At 38.4% G+C, this 14,552-nt stretch overlaps 1 protein-coding gene and 1 long non-coding RNA gene across 2 annotated transcripts; one reads left to right on the plus strand and one right to left on the minus strand.

Annotated features, from left to right (window-relative positions):
• Window positions 1-7,228: 7,228 nt before the first annotated feature.
• LOC133736914 (uncharacterized) lies at window positions 7,229-9,901 on the plus strand. The gene is made up of 2 exons (XM_062164533.1): window positions 7,229-8,095; window positions 8,806-9,901. The coding sequence occupies exon 2, from the start codon at window positions 9,221-9,223 to the stop codon at window positions 9,803-9,805; it is 585 nt and encodes a 194-aa protein (XP_062020517.1). The 5' UTR covers window positions 7,229-8,095; window positions 8,806-9,220; the 3' UTR covers window positions 9,806-9,901.
• An 855-nt stretch (window positions 9,902-10,756) lies between these two features.
• Window positions 10,757-13,378, minus strand: LOC133736925 (uncharacterized). Its single transcript, XR_009859770.1, has 7 exons — window positions 12,981-13,378; window positions 12,755-12,900; window positions 12,036-12,088; window positions 11,690-11,737; window positions 11,516-11,599; window positions 11,322-11,360; window positions 10,757-11,003 (listed from the first exon to the last, which is right to left on the minus strand). It is a non-coding gene; the product is annotated as an uncharacterized LOC133736925 (long non-coding RNA).
• Between the last annotated feature and the right edge of the window lie 1,174 nt (window positions 13,379-14,552).

Consider the following 14,552-nt stretch of genomic DNA (forward strand, 5'->3'; position numbering starts at 1 on the left):
GTGTTTCTTTCCAATTGGGCTTGTTGGACAAGGGCACTCTAACATGGGGCCTTGGCTATGTGGCTTACGGTCATATGGACCATTTATTTTTTAGGCCAGTTATATGGGCCAGTTTTGTCCCTTCCAGGGTCACAATTTCTCCTTTCGTGATGAGCAACGTCATTTGCTTCAAGCAAAAGAGCTGCTTGGGTACCGATGGGACTGGCTTGATCATTCTTCAAGGAGATTGTTGTTCTTTTTAGTGAACAACAGGATAGTGATCAATTCCGAGAATTAGTAAAGTGCCTCTCCTTATATTGTTTTGGACAGATGGGCTAGTTCAATATCTTGTTAATAATGTCTTGCTTCAGGCAAGAAAGCATGCCAACTTTAGATAATTTCTTCCAGAAACTTTCAATTGCTAAAATTTGACATTAAATTATGGATATTACTCAACCCTTTAGATAGCTCCAATTGAATACGACCAGGTAAGGAAGTATGAGGTTTAGGTGGAGCGAGGCTCACTTAAGTACACAGCCCCATCCCAACTGATGAGCTCAAAGTGAGTTCTCAAAATTAACTTTGTTGACAATTGTTAGTACATAGCAAGTAAGGATCGTTCTATCAGGGAATTGAGGGTGCTCCTGTCATTTAAACGTCAAGAAAAGAATATTAATTAGACATTCACAATATTTACGAAAATTACAAAGAAATAAAGGGGGATTTCGAAATTGTTTATTTACTAATTAATTATCTAATTAACTAATTACATTGACCAATCAACCAAGAATCAAGATGAGATGGACAGATGAGAATGTATGATGAAGTTTGAATTGTGGAGAATGTACAACCATCCCTCAAAGTTTCTTGGTCAGATTCGAAGTGTGGAGCACGAATCGAAGGTTTGAATTTTTGGGTACTATTTGGAAATCGAGTTTTACTGTTTGAGCTTAGTTTCGGCCTTTCGGGTATTTTCATGTGTTTTCTGACCTGTGGTAGTTGAGAAAGATGTTTGGATGGTTGAGACGAAGTTGCTGCCAAAATATGGTGGCCGGAGGTGGAGGTTGCCGGCGCGTGAACAGCGATTTAATTTCTGTTGTTAGCTAAATTAATTTCTTGTGAGTGGTAGATTTTATAAATGTGATTTTGGTGAAGAGTGGAGGAGTTTTGAATCGATTATGAATTTACGAGAATCCGACCGTCGGATTTCTTTTGAATTTACTTTAGAATTTGTGAATTGACAAATAGAAATTAGTGTAAAGTTTGGGTTGAAATATCGGAGAAAGAAATGGAGATGTTGACTTAAGAGGATTGATTTTGGAATCGTATTTAATTGTCGAATTATTGTTCACGGAGTATAATTGTACAGGGCGACGTACTGAGCTACTGCTCGACGAAGAAACTCGTATGCGTGGTCGCCTAAATAGTACTGTGAGTGGACTTTTGATTTTAAATAATTATGCATGCAATTATTTTTCAAGAATAATGATTTATTAATTATTTATCATTTTATTTTATCGAGCATATCAATTGGCTTTGGATTATAATTTTAGCATTGGTTTTCTTTTCCATATGAATTTTGAATATTAAATTGTTATGCTCGGATTTGGATTTATGATTTGTTTCGGGGATATGATTAAATTTTCGGAGATTGATTATAATTTATTTCAATTATGATTCGGAAATGAATATTGAACTTTTGATGGTTTATCTCCGATTTATATATGTATTGTTATTGGGTTTTGTGAATTATGTTCAATGTTGACGAACTATTTTTCGAGGTGATTTTCGGAATAATTATTTTCTTTTATTCATTGATTTTGAGATTTTCTGGAATATTATCGGAAATGAGATTTTCGAGAGAATTATAATTATTTCTCACCTCCTTGTTTATGAATTCGAGAATATTTTGGCGTGCGGGGTCATGTCGTTGGAATATGTATTTTCTCGTGAGATATTGGGGAAGCCTTACTGATTTTTGATTTTCGTATGATTTTGATTCGTCATACCTAGGTCGTATTATTTAATTATATTATTGCTAGCTAGCCTATTCCTCCCCGCTTACTTTGTGTTTGCGGCTGAGTTGAGATAGAAGCTGGGAGGCTCAAGAGTGCGGGACACTCTGACCCGAGCCTGGGAGGCTTCTTTGTCGTATGGTGATAAATTCTTCCCCATATTCGTTTATTATTTTTTGGCTAGCGGGGCTAGTCCGATTTAACCAGCGGGGCTGGAATGTTCTCATGAAATTTTTCTTGTTGCGAGAAATATCTTTATTTAATAAATATTGCATGCATTGGACTTAGGGCTGGGCGCGGTCCGGTCCGGTCCTGGATTTTGTGGACCCGAGACCGAACCCGACTAATCGGTCTCGGTTCGGGCTTGAGTATTGATAGTTCTAAAACCGACTGCAACCCGAACCGGTTATATTCGGTCCAGAATTTCGGTCTGTCGGTCCTGTGACACATGAATACAACAAATTGAAAGCTAGCCCAGATTTCCAGCTTATGCCTTCTGGGAAATGGCCTTTTTCCTGTTTTCCAAGATCTTCTTATGGCAATGCAACAGAATCACAATGAAATACATAATTACATTATTAGTTTATTACACAACACATTACATGATTATCCATACAAATAACGACAGGAAGAATTGCAGTTCAATCAAACAAAGTTTTCAAGAACTGCAGAAGCCATGCTCCAAGCCTCAAACAAATGACATCTTTCCAACAGCAACAATGCAGCAATTGGTCCAAGCCTCCAACAAAAATTCTGCATATTGGACTTTAACAGAAATTCTGCACATTGCATTTCAACAGAAATCGATCACATTATCACAATGCTGCTATCATTTGGATTACAACAGAAATTCAGCAAAATATTGCTATCATTTGGATTTCAACATATTGATAGTTTGATACATTTTCAGTGAATAGAAATTCATACAGATCTCATCACCAATGAAAAAACAACTTGAACAATTCATAGCCTTTCCATCAACAACTTATCAAATCATGAAAATTGCACATAGAAGATAATCTATTACATAACAGAATTCAAGTTGCTCAATTTGTTCCATATTACATCACAATTAATTATATCAATGTAGCACAAATGCACAATAGCACATTGCTGCAGACAAGTCAACACAGTTCACAAAAAACACATTGCATCAGTCCATTAGACAAGTCAACACATTGCACTGATTGCAGTTCAACATCAAAATTGACAAAACACATTGCATCATAAATAAATAAATGTAAAAACCAACTAAAAAACACAGTAAGTAACCTGCAAGATGAAGTATTTGAAGCCCCTGCTGCATCAAGCAGTCAAGATGAAGTATTTGAAGCCCCTGCTGCATCACAATCAATTGTTATCTTTGCAGCCTTTGAGAGCTTTCCTGCACGAGCCTTTTCACTTGAGGCAGTATCCTCAAGTTGATGTTCTGCACCAAAATTGTATCACAATTATTTCACTTTAATGCAGGCAAAAAAATTTAACTTTACAAGTAATGTACTGAAAGTTTGAAACAATCACTCACCTTTTTCCATTTTTTCATAGAATTCAAACTCTTCGGTAGTTGGAAAGTACTCGATCTCGGATATACTGGTAGCATTGATCCAATTTTGCATGCATATTAGGGCTTCCACAGTTCTTGGAGTCATTGAACTTCTATAGGGATCAATTACCCTACCTCCAGTACTAAAGGCACTTTCAGAGGCCACTGTACTAACTTGGACAGCAAGCACATCTTTGGCCACAAGTTGCAGATTTGGGTACTTCACTCCATTAAGCCTCCACCACATCAAAATGTCCCAATCCTCTTCTTCAGGTGGATCTTCTATTGGATCAAGACAATATCTATCCACTTCATGTTGCACAACCACCTCTTCTGATTCCCTCAACTTGATTTTCCATTTCTTCAACATGTCAGCCCTCTTGCCACTCAACGTCCTTGTACTAGAGCTGCTGCTTCCAGTTTTTCCACTAGTAATGCCACTCTCTGAACTTGTTTTACCTTTCTGAGGTCCATTTGAAGATGCATACAAGTCAGTAAGCTGCACAACTAACTCCTTCAGTTCCTCTGATGCCTTCTTAACTTGTGAACCATCATATCCAAGCATATCTCGACAAGTACTGCCAAAATTCCTAAGCTTATACCTAGGATCCAGCACGAGAGCTACCAAAAGAAGCTGGTTCATGTCCTCCAGCTTGGCAAAGTACTTCGTAAACTTGGCTTTCATCTTCACAGCCATCTGATGAAGGGTTCTGTGTGCTTCATGCTCAAAATCTTCTTCATCTCTATCAAACAAGTCCTCTATTTCAGCTTGAATGCTTACAATGTCATGGAATGCTCGATGTGAGGTAGGCTTGTTTGATGCACTAACCCTCAAGGTTACCTCATAGAAGACTTTTAAGAACTGTACAAATATTCCAGCTTTCTCCCAATCACGTTCATTTGGTGGTCCAATCCTCTTTTTGGTCTTCGGGTCGACAACTACAAAACCATCTTCAAGCTCCCCATCATTTTCTTCAGGTTCAGGCTCATCAAAATAGCTCTCGTACTTGCTGTCCTCTTCATCAGCCATCCTATAAAAGGCTTTCTTCAGCTCTAAGGCAGTCTCCAACATAATAAATGTTGAATTCCATCTAGTTGGGACATCTAAAACACATATTTTCTTGGATTCCAGCTTCTCTTTCTCAACACACTTCTTGAACACCTCAAGCCTCGATGAACTACTTCGAACATACTTGACTGCATTCCTAATCGAACCCACTGACCTATCTAAAATTGTGAGTCCTGATCTCACAATGAGATTGAGGATGTGAGCCAAACACCTCACATGCAGAAACTTCCCACCTAAAACCGGCTTCTTCGACCAATCCACCATTTTCTTCCTCACATATTCAATTGCATGCTTATTAGCCGCAGCATTATCGACACTAATTGTCAAAACCCTCTCAATACCCCATTGAATCAAGCATGATTCAATAAGCTTCCCTATGCTATTGCCCGAATGATTACTAATTACACAAAAGTTGAGAATTCTCTTGTGCATCTTCCATCCATAATCTATCAAATGTGCAGTTAGCACCATGTAGTTTATGTTTTGCACTGATGTCCATGTATCAGTGGTTAAACACACACTATGACTCTGCAATTCCTTCCTCAGCTCCACCTTTTTTGCATCATACATCTTCAAAAACAATTTCACTATTGTTCTCCTAGATGGAATCTCCCACTTTGGGACAGCCACTGAACAAAAATGCCTAAAACCCTTCCTTTCAATTGCGCTAAATGGCAATTCATCCATCACAATCATCTCAACTGCAGCTATCCTACACCGATCCTGCGACCACAGTTTAACAGCTAGACTAGGTTCACCACTGACACTTACACTCCCATCACCACCCAATAGTGTCTGCCCTTTCTCTATGTCAGTCCTACCCGGATACTTCTTACAGACATCTTGAATGTGTCTCCTAAGAGAACTAGTCCCATTTTCATATGGATCACAAGCCAAATCGGTTGAACAATACTTACATTGGGCACGAGTGACAGTTCGAACTTGCTGCATCTTCCCATCAACTGTTTCGAACACAGGCTTCTCAATCCTGTCAAAGTGTAGCCAAACATCGGATCGAAACTTTCCAGGCTTGTCACCCTTCTTCCTTTTCCCTTTCCCTTTCGGGTCAACAGGTGGTAGAGCTGTTGAACTTGCCGGATTGGACTGACTTGCTTCCGCTGTTGAACTTGCCGGAACTAAAGCATTTCCGGCGCCCCCCGAAGCCATGCTTGTTGCTGACTTTGCTGTTGTATCAGGTGAGGCCATGCTTGGCAGATTTTGGGGAAGAATTGAAGAAATTGGAGACTGAATCAGATTGGAGAGGGAATCGAAACCACAAGAGAGAAGATGGAATCGAACAAACACTGGATAGAAGGAAGAAAATCACGAAATTGGGGAAGAGTAGTTTGGGGTTTTGGGTGCTAGGGATTTGACTCGGGGATGAACCGAAGAATGGAGAGGGAATCAAAACCACAAGAGAGAAGAGGGAATCGAACAAACACTGGATAAGTGGATAGAAGGAAGAAAATCACGAAATTGGGGAAGAAATTGGGGAAGAGTAGTTTGGGGCTTTGGGTGCTAGGGATTTGACTCGGGGATGAACCGAAGAAATGAGGTCGAAACTGACTTAGGTTTAGGACTAACTAATGACCAATTAAAGACTGACACGTATAGAGGGTGTTATAGTCGGGCCGGTTCGGGTTACCCGAGATTAGAAGTATTAGAAACCGAGACCGGCCCGTTCTCATAGGTTTCGGTTCGGTCTTAGCCCGGACCGTAAAAAATGGCTGCAAAGACCGACCCGACTTATCGGTTTCTCGGGTTTCCGGATCGGTCCCTCGGGTTTTCGGCCTCAAACGCCCAGCCCTAATTGGACTTTACAAATGATTAAACGAGGGAGAGTATACATGCCTATTACTTCAAATATTTATGAAATATTTATTTTTGTCCACTCACTCTAACATATTTTTTCAACTACTTTCCCCTAAGCCCTTCGTTTTCAAATGCCCAGTTTGCAGGCTTGATTAGTCGAGGTCGGGCGTACATGGAGTTGAGGCATAGTTGTCACTGCTTCCGCATTGTAGGAACTATTGATCTTTTATCCCCTTTATATTTATTTTAGAATTAATTGCTCTGATAACCTACGAATTTTGTTTAATGTGAAAAAATGGAGTTGTTAGTAATTGGGGAGCAGGAATATGGCTCTAGCAGTATGAGGATGGTTGCTTAATTAGAAGTGTGGTTTTACTTCTTTTCAGGTTAGGGTTGTCCATTTTTAGAGAAAGTTCTGTTGGATTTTCTCGAAAATGGGTCCCGCAGGGCCACCTCGGGTTTCAGGGTGAAATTTCAGGGCGGGTCCTGTCAAATGGTATAATACTAAGTGAATTAGATAGTTGGGAAGAAAAAGAAAAAAGTTTTGTGTGAAAGGGGGTAAAAAAAAGTTGGCTGGGTGTATGGGAAGTATTTTGGTAGAAAGGGGTAAATGAGCATTTTCCCTTGAAGCAAAATTGAGTAAAAATGTGTTTACTGTTAAAAGAAATACACATTATGTGTCTTCGTCAAAGTGATTGACGGAGAGGGAATCAAGTAATTAGCAATCACCATCAATCAGCATGGATCAAGGACCAATCAGTAGCTATTGTCATCATTGTAATTGATATTTCCGTTGTAATTCTCTCCCTATATAAAGGGACTATGAAATGAAATTAGTAGACCAATTCTAATTGTCATTTTACTTTAACACGTTATCAGCACGCTCAGAGCCAATAGCCAAAGAAAAAAAAAAACCAGTTTTCTAGTTTATTTCTTCTCTCCGTCGAAAACAAAAACCAAAACCATAGAAGAAAAAACAACTTTTTCTTCTTATTCTGCCGCCACCCTAATATAAAAAAAAAAAAAATTCTTTCTTCGTCGCCGTTCCCAGCCCCAACACCGGCCCCAGCCACGAATCCATCGCTGCTGCTCCCCTTACCCGCGCAGCACCTATCCCAGATCGATCACCTGCAAACCCACCTTGTTTTCGGTCTCAGCCCTAGCGCCCGCCCCAGATCGGCGACGACGTAGCAGCCCAATCCACCTGCACCGGCGCTGCTCCCTGGCCCCCGCACCTGCACACCAGCCCCATAGCAGCCCACTGCCCCGCCTGCGAACACAGCCCCGTGCAGCCCACTCGCGTCGGACCTGCACTGCAGCTCCGACCAGCAGGTTTTCTTGGCGATCCGACCTGCACCAGATTGCAGATTGAGGAAAGAAGACGCGAAAAAAAAACACAGAGAAAAGAAAGAAGAGAGAAGAAGGAAGAAGAAAAAAAAAAACAGAAAAAAGGGTGACCGGGCCAAAGTAAAGACCCGGCCCAAATTAACAAAAAAAAAAAAAAAAAAAGAACAAAAAGAGAAGGGACGAAAAAAAAAGAAAAAAAAAACAACTCCGGCCCACTATTGAAAAAAAAGGAAGCGGTCCAGTTTTTTTTTTCTCAAGCCAAAAACATCGCTACGCACGCCTGCATCAACACGCGCGTGCGCTAGGATTGTTTTATTTTCTCGAAATCAAGTATGTTTTCTTTATTTTTTATTTTTTTTTAACCAAGCATGTGAATTTGATTTATCTTTTCTATTTTTAAGCATGCTTTAGATTTTATTATATATGCTTTTATTATAAAATTTTCGAGCATGTTTAGTTAGATTATATTTTTTTAAGCATGCTTTGTCATTTATGCTTTATATAATTATCTTTAAGCATGATTATATATTTTATTTTTGAGCATGCCATATATATCTATATATATTGTTATATATATATTATTTATGAAATTTTGAGCATGTTTTTATTTTATTTACGCATATATAAATTATGTCTACGCATGCTTTGTATTATACTATTGTTTACATTTTATTTTATGCATGATATATTCTTGCTATTATTATATAATTTGCTATGATTATGTGTAGTATATAATTTGTTGTATATTTATGAAATTTGAGCATGCCATGTACTTTATTTCTTATATATGCTATGTTTAAATGTGCTATGCTTATTTTTAGAATGCAATATACAAAAATTGCGTTTTGCCATGATAATGAAAATTCATGCGCATTATACACACACACTTACTGTGATAAAGTATTTTCACATAGCATCGAAAAAAAAAATGTGACCATTACGAATCTTGGTCTTGAAATCTAATTCATATTTTTGGAAAATAATTCACGTGGATGTCTTTATGACTGCGTAATTTATATCTTCCCTCTTGTTTTATGTAGGTGGCTGATCCAACTCGACCTGAGTTTGACATTTTGGACTCAGAAGGACTTGAGTACCACCGTTGGGTTTCCGATGTAGAAACTGCTTTTGTGGCAAAAGACTACACCGCCACCATTACCGACCCCAAAGATGATGAACTATCTCATAAGGTGAAAGCAGATGCCTTAACGTTTCTGAGGCGACATATTGATCCTAGCCTACGTTGGGAGTACCTTCAGTTGAAGACACCCAAAGAATTGTGGGATGCCCTTAAGGGACGTTTTGGGAACATTCACGATACTTTGCTCCCAGGACTGGCTGTTCAGTGGAATGGAATCCGCTTGCTTGACTATAAAAGGGTCAATGACTTCAACAAGGACATGTTGCGCTTAAAGGCACGTCTCAATTTCTGTGGAAGGGATCACAGAAGATGATATGATCTACAAGACTCTTTCCACCTTTCCTACTTCAGCGTTTATGCTAGTGGACAAGTATAGGCTGGAGTATCACAACAAAAGAATCACAACCTTCAATAAGTTGATCAGCCTACTGCAAGTGGCTGAGAGGGAAAATGAGGATCTCTTGAACAACAATGCTAGGCCCACTGGGACAAAGAAAATTCCCGAGGCTAATTATGGAAAAATAAAAGGTGGAAAGAACTCCAATGCAAAGGGGTTTGGACGTGCTGATCCCTACCCACGTGGCAACAATGCACCACGTGGAAAGGGACGTGGAGGTGATGGAAACAAGATGCAAAAGGCACCTAAGAACCCTTCAGTCAAACAGGATAGAGTTGGCAATGAACCATACTATAGGTGTGGAGTCATTGGGCATTGGTACAAGAACTGCAAAGCAAGCAACATAGTTGCAGCCACTTACAAGAGATATAGGGAGTCTAAAGAACAAGAAACTCACTATATGGAAGAAGGAGGCCATGACCCATATGTTAACCTCACAATTGCAGACCTCAATGGCAACAAGGAACTTGCTCAGTCAATGGATGCACTAGTTTTTGACTGACCTGCTTTATCTATTTTCCAAAGACAGTTGTGAAGGCATAATGCCTCATTTTTAATTAGACTATTATTTGGTCTTAAAGAATGGTTTGATGAATTAGATTTCTGAACAAAGACCTTGATTTGATTATCGTTGGCTTATTAATAAATTTTGAATTTTATTCTGAAGCACTGAATTTATTCAAATTTATTTATTACACATATTTACATGGTTCGAAATTGCACTATAAAGATGTAAAGCAATACATCTAGAGAAAAAATTATTATTAGAATGAAAATATTATCATTCTACTAAAATAGAAAAACTCTAAAGAATCTGAGATATATTTAAAGTCAAAGACGCTCTGTATGCACCAAGAGCTAATCGAACCTTGTTAAAGTTTCAAAGATATTCGTGTCAACGATTATCATGTAAAAACATACTGTGAGAATGGAACTGAATACCACTACACCAATTTTTCAATCAGACGACAGTTTTTCACTGTCGTCTGAGTATAAGGTTTGCTGTTGTCTATCTCAATGTCGTCTGATACATGAATCAGACAATACCAGAAAACTGTCGTCTGATAAAATTTAGTACAACAGCAGTTACTACCCAGTCTGTTGTCTGAACACCACAAAGAACAACAGCAATTTGTACCAGAACTCTTGTGCAAAGTAATTTCAGTTGGCAGACCCTGGAAGAATGTTGACGTGTAATGAATATTTAGAGAACATTGATTTGTACAAAAACTGTTGTCTGAATGAAGCTTGTAGATCAGCAATGTAATTGAATACTATTGTCTGACTTTGAACAAGACAACAGGAAAACTATTAAAGCTATTGTGTGTCATTGCTTCAGACGACAGTTTTTTCTTTCTTTTTTCTTTATGTTCGTTTGTCAGACAATGGTTTGCGATTGGTATTGAATTGTCTGAGATAGAAAAGAAGATATACACAATTGAACAACATATCCTTGATTCCAAAAACCATTTCATTCCATCAGCAGTATTCATCCTAACATTTACATAGGAATTAAACTTGCCCAAGTGCCTATATCTATTTCATTAGCTTAACAAGCTTTCAAGTTTCATGAGCTTTACATGATAATAAAAAAGAATACAATTTGCTCGATCTCCCAAGATAGTTTTAAGCAAAATCACTGCAAGCTTGAAGCCCATTCCTTTAGTATTGTACCACTAAGATAGTTGTAAGAAAAATCACTGCAAGGAAAGAAAAGTAGATGCAATTAATAAACTGTCAAGGTGTATTGAGAGCATCATGATCAAATACTAAAGCTCTTATAAAAAGTAGATGAGCACAAAATGTCAGTCCCTCAAAATTTCCTTGCATTATCTATTCCTCACAGTTTTCCCCAAGCTCTATTCCTCACAGTTTTCCCCAAGCCCTCATTCATAGAGGACACAACCTTAATTTCACCATTTCGCCCACAGTAACTGACAAAGACTAAAATACTCATTAAATTAATCGCACATACAATGTACCTCATGTGAGGTACAAAAAAAGCAATAAAATCTAACCTCATACAGCTGTTCTCTAATTGCAAAAGCAATAGCAGGCTGCAATAAGAATTACTTCTTTTAGCACACTGAAAAGTGATCAAGGTTCCAACTTTGACACAAACCAAAAGCCTTAACCAAAACGCCTTGCATTTACTAATGAAAAAAAAAATTGCATTTGTTAAACAAGAATGATATAGAATGCAGCGACTTACACCATCTTCAGGGTCATGAACACCTAAATATGCACACAAGGTTTTAGCAAACTCCTCCGGATCACTTTCAAAGTTGTTCAAGTCCTGATACACACCAAAGTACATATGAGACTCAAGCTAACAACAGCAGGTATTCTTATGCTTTGATGAAACAAGAAATTGCTGAAGCTTTACCCATAGAAACTGGTCCCAGATAAGAGTATGGTTTACGCGAAGATCAAGCTAATAACAAAACACCATCAGAATCTTCAATTAACCCAAAAAAGCATTGAAAGATAGCAATCTAACTGCTAAACAAAATAAGAAATCTCTGATATATCAGGCAAGCCAAACAAAGAACTAGACATTGCAGACATGAAGTTAAGGTGAGATGTGAACCAGACCATAAAAACCAGAATATGGTCGTTTATATGCCTTCGAACTTCAAGTAATTAAGAGATACAAAACATCTACATGACATGAAATTGAACTCATTGACCTCAAGGCCAGAGAGTTTCAGAGAAAGTAGAGTTCCAGGTACCTCCTGGCAGACCAGATGGGATAGCTTCTCCACTTGAGTTGCCAATTTTCTCACTGCAAACACAGACTATTTATCAGTGTATCACAAAATCCAAAATCAGAACTAAAACCCCTTAATGAAACCCTAAATAAAACCCCTTAAGAAAATTATACATATATGTATCCCTTATTCATTCCAGAATTACAATTACAAGAACACCAAAGCAAATTTACAATTGAATGACCCTACCTCCAGGCAACCTTTAATAAAGCTTATACCCATACTCCAACAAAGAGCATATAACACTCTAATTGTTAAACAACCAGCCAACTTGTCTTACTTTAATTATTAACAAACAATTGAACAATTGAGCTAATTTGTCTCATGAAGTCCAAACAGAACGTCATCATCTCAACAAGAAATAAAGACCCAGCAACATCTTCATACAAGCTTTCCAACGTAATCTACAATCACCACACAGCAATCTCATTCAAGTATCAAAACAATTCCAACTAAGTTAATTAAGCCTTCAGTAACAATTCTCCAATGTCCATAGAACCCAACTTATTCCAACTCCAACTCTCAATCAACAAACCAACTATAATTAAATCAACTGATGAACTCAAAACATGATTATGAATTCAAACGTTCCGGACAACTCTACCACAACACCAATTCCCTTTAATAACTCCAATTGAATCCAAATAGGAACTGAATTCATAATAAGAAGGCATAATTACCTGAATTTGATCAATACCCAGTCAAGGAGCCTTCACCCAAAATCTCCCTCCTTCACCTAACGTACTGCACAACTCCAACCTTTCACTTGCCAGAGTTTTTCGATCAAAATCCAGCTCCACTCCTCTATCTTTCCTCAATTCCATACCTTGATTCAAAAACATTTATCAATTTCCCCCAACCTTTAGATCAATTCGAAAATACCAACTGCATAGCATAAGAGCTTACCGTAGCGGTGAACTGATCCCAATCTAGACTCCAAAGCCCAAACCTTTGATTTTTGATACTAGAATGGAGATGAGAATATCAATGGCTTCTATCCCGTGGCCATGTCTGACTTCTCTGTTCTCAGCAAGGATGGGTGAGAAAGTGATTGAGTTTTGGGTAGATGTAGCTGAGCTTCCCTATCACAAACCCAACCTGAATTGCAAAACTCCGATTCCATTTACCGTCTTCGAGCAGAGGAGCTGATCCAAGGGTGGTGTCGTGAATTGGTGGCCAAAAATGGTGGTCTCCGACGATGGCAGAGAGAAGTGGAAGGGAAAGAGAATAGAAGGTAAGAGGAGAGGAGAGAGAGAGAGGCGTGTGCGGCCAGGGAGAGGAAGAAGGAGAAAAGGAGGAAATGCTAGGGTTCCCTTTCCTTTATATACTGCTCTAAAATTTCACCAAAATTTAGTCGAATGGAGGGAAGTGAATTTTGAAAATTTAACCAAGCCTTAAAAGCCAATTCTAGGACGCCAGCATATTGAACCCTAAAACTCAAGTACATTGTCTGAAAGAGAGTGACACAACAGAAAACTAAAAACTGTTGTGTGAATCAGAACAATCAGACAACATCTTTCAGCAGGCATTGACTTAAAAGATATCAGACAACAGACACCTAAAATAAAATAAAACAGTTGTGTGACTGAAAATAATCAGACAACAGCAAAAATAAACCATTGTATAAATGAACCTTGGACAACATCACGTAATAACTGTTGTCTGAATTGACTCATTCAGACAACATCAAAAAAATCAACCATTGTCTGAAATGCTTTTGCACAAGAGCCAAGAAAAAACTGTTGTTGGATTCGAAAATTTAGACGACAGAATATTTCTTGTTGTCGTCTGATTTTTTCAGACGACAGTTAAAATGTTTACTGTCGTCTGATATGTGTTGTCTGATTCCGACATTGGTGTACTGTACATTCATATTACCTCTAATAAATGTGGAAGGAAACGCATTTTAGAGAAACTTATGAGTCAATCTAGTGGACTGTACCTCACTACGATTCGGATCATTGAATCCTATGCTGTCACCAACAATGAAATGTGGGACACTGACTCATACAGGCTTTGGCATGACCGCCTAGGGCACCCTGGTCATGACATGATGATCCATATTTTAAAGAACTCATATGGACATCCCTTCTTTCGAGTGAAAAATAAAATGGGACAAAAATCTGTCACACTGCAAGGTGTCGGTCCTAGTACTGCTCAAATGCAGTCATTGCTTTCTGAAGTACCAGAAGCACTACCTCCCATATGCCTCATTGACTATTTCAAAGGCAAATCACTCATTTTGCAAAGCCTGCTCTTTAGCAAAAAACAGGATCGAGACCTTCCTATGCTAAAGATACAAAACAAAACATTCCATTCTTACAAAGGATACAAGGACATATCTGTGGACCTATCCATCCAGAATGCGGACCATTCAAGTACTTTATGGTTCTGGTGGATGCTTTGACACACTGGTCACATGTCGCTTTATTGTCCACAAGAAATGCTGCAAAACTCCTAGCACAGATTATACGTTTA

The sequence above is a fragment of the Rosa rugosa genome, chromosome 1 (assembly GCF_958449725.1).
Source record: "Rosa rugosa chromosome 1, drRosRugo1.1, whole genome shotgun sequence".
Taxonomy (NCBI): domain Eukaryota; kingdom Viridiplantae; phylum Streptophyta; class Magnoliopsida; order Rosales; family Rosaceae; genus Rosa; species Rosa rugosa.

Excerpts from the sequence above, each read along its gene's own strand:
- LOC133736914 (XM_062164533.1), top strand. The coding sequence starts at position 9,221 with ATGATCTACAAGACTCTTTCCACCTTTCCTACTTCAGCGTTTATGCTA.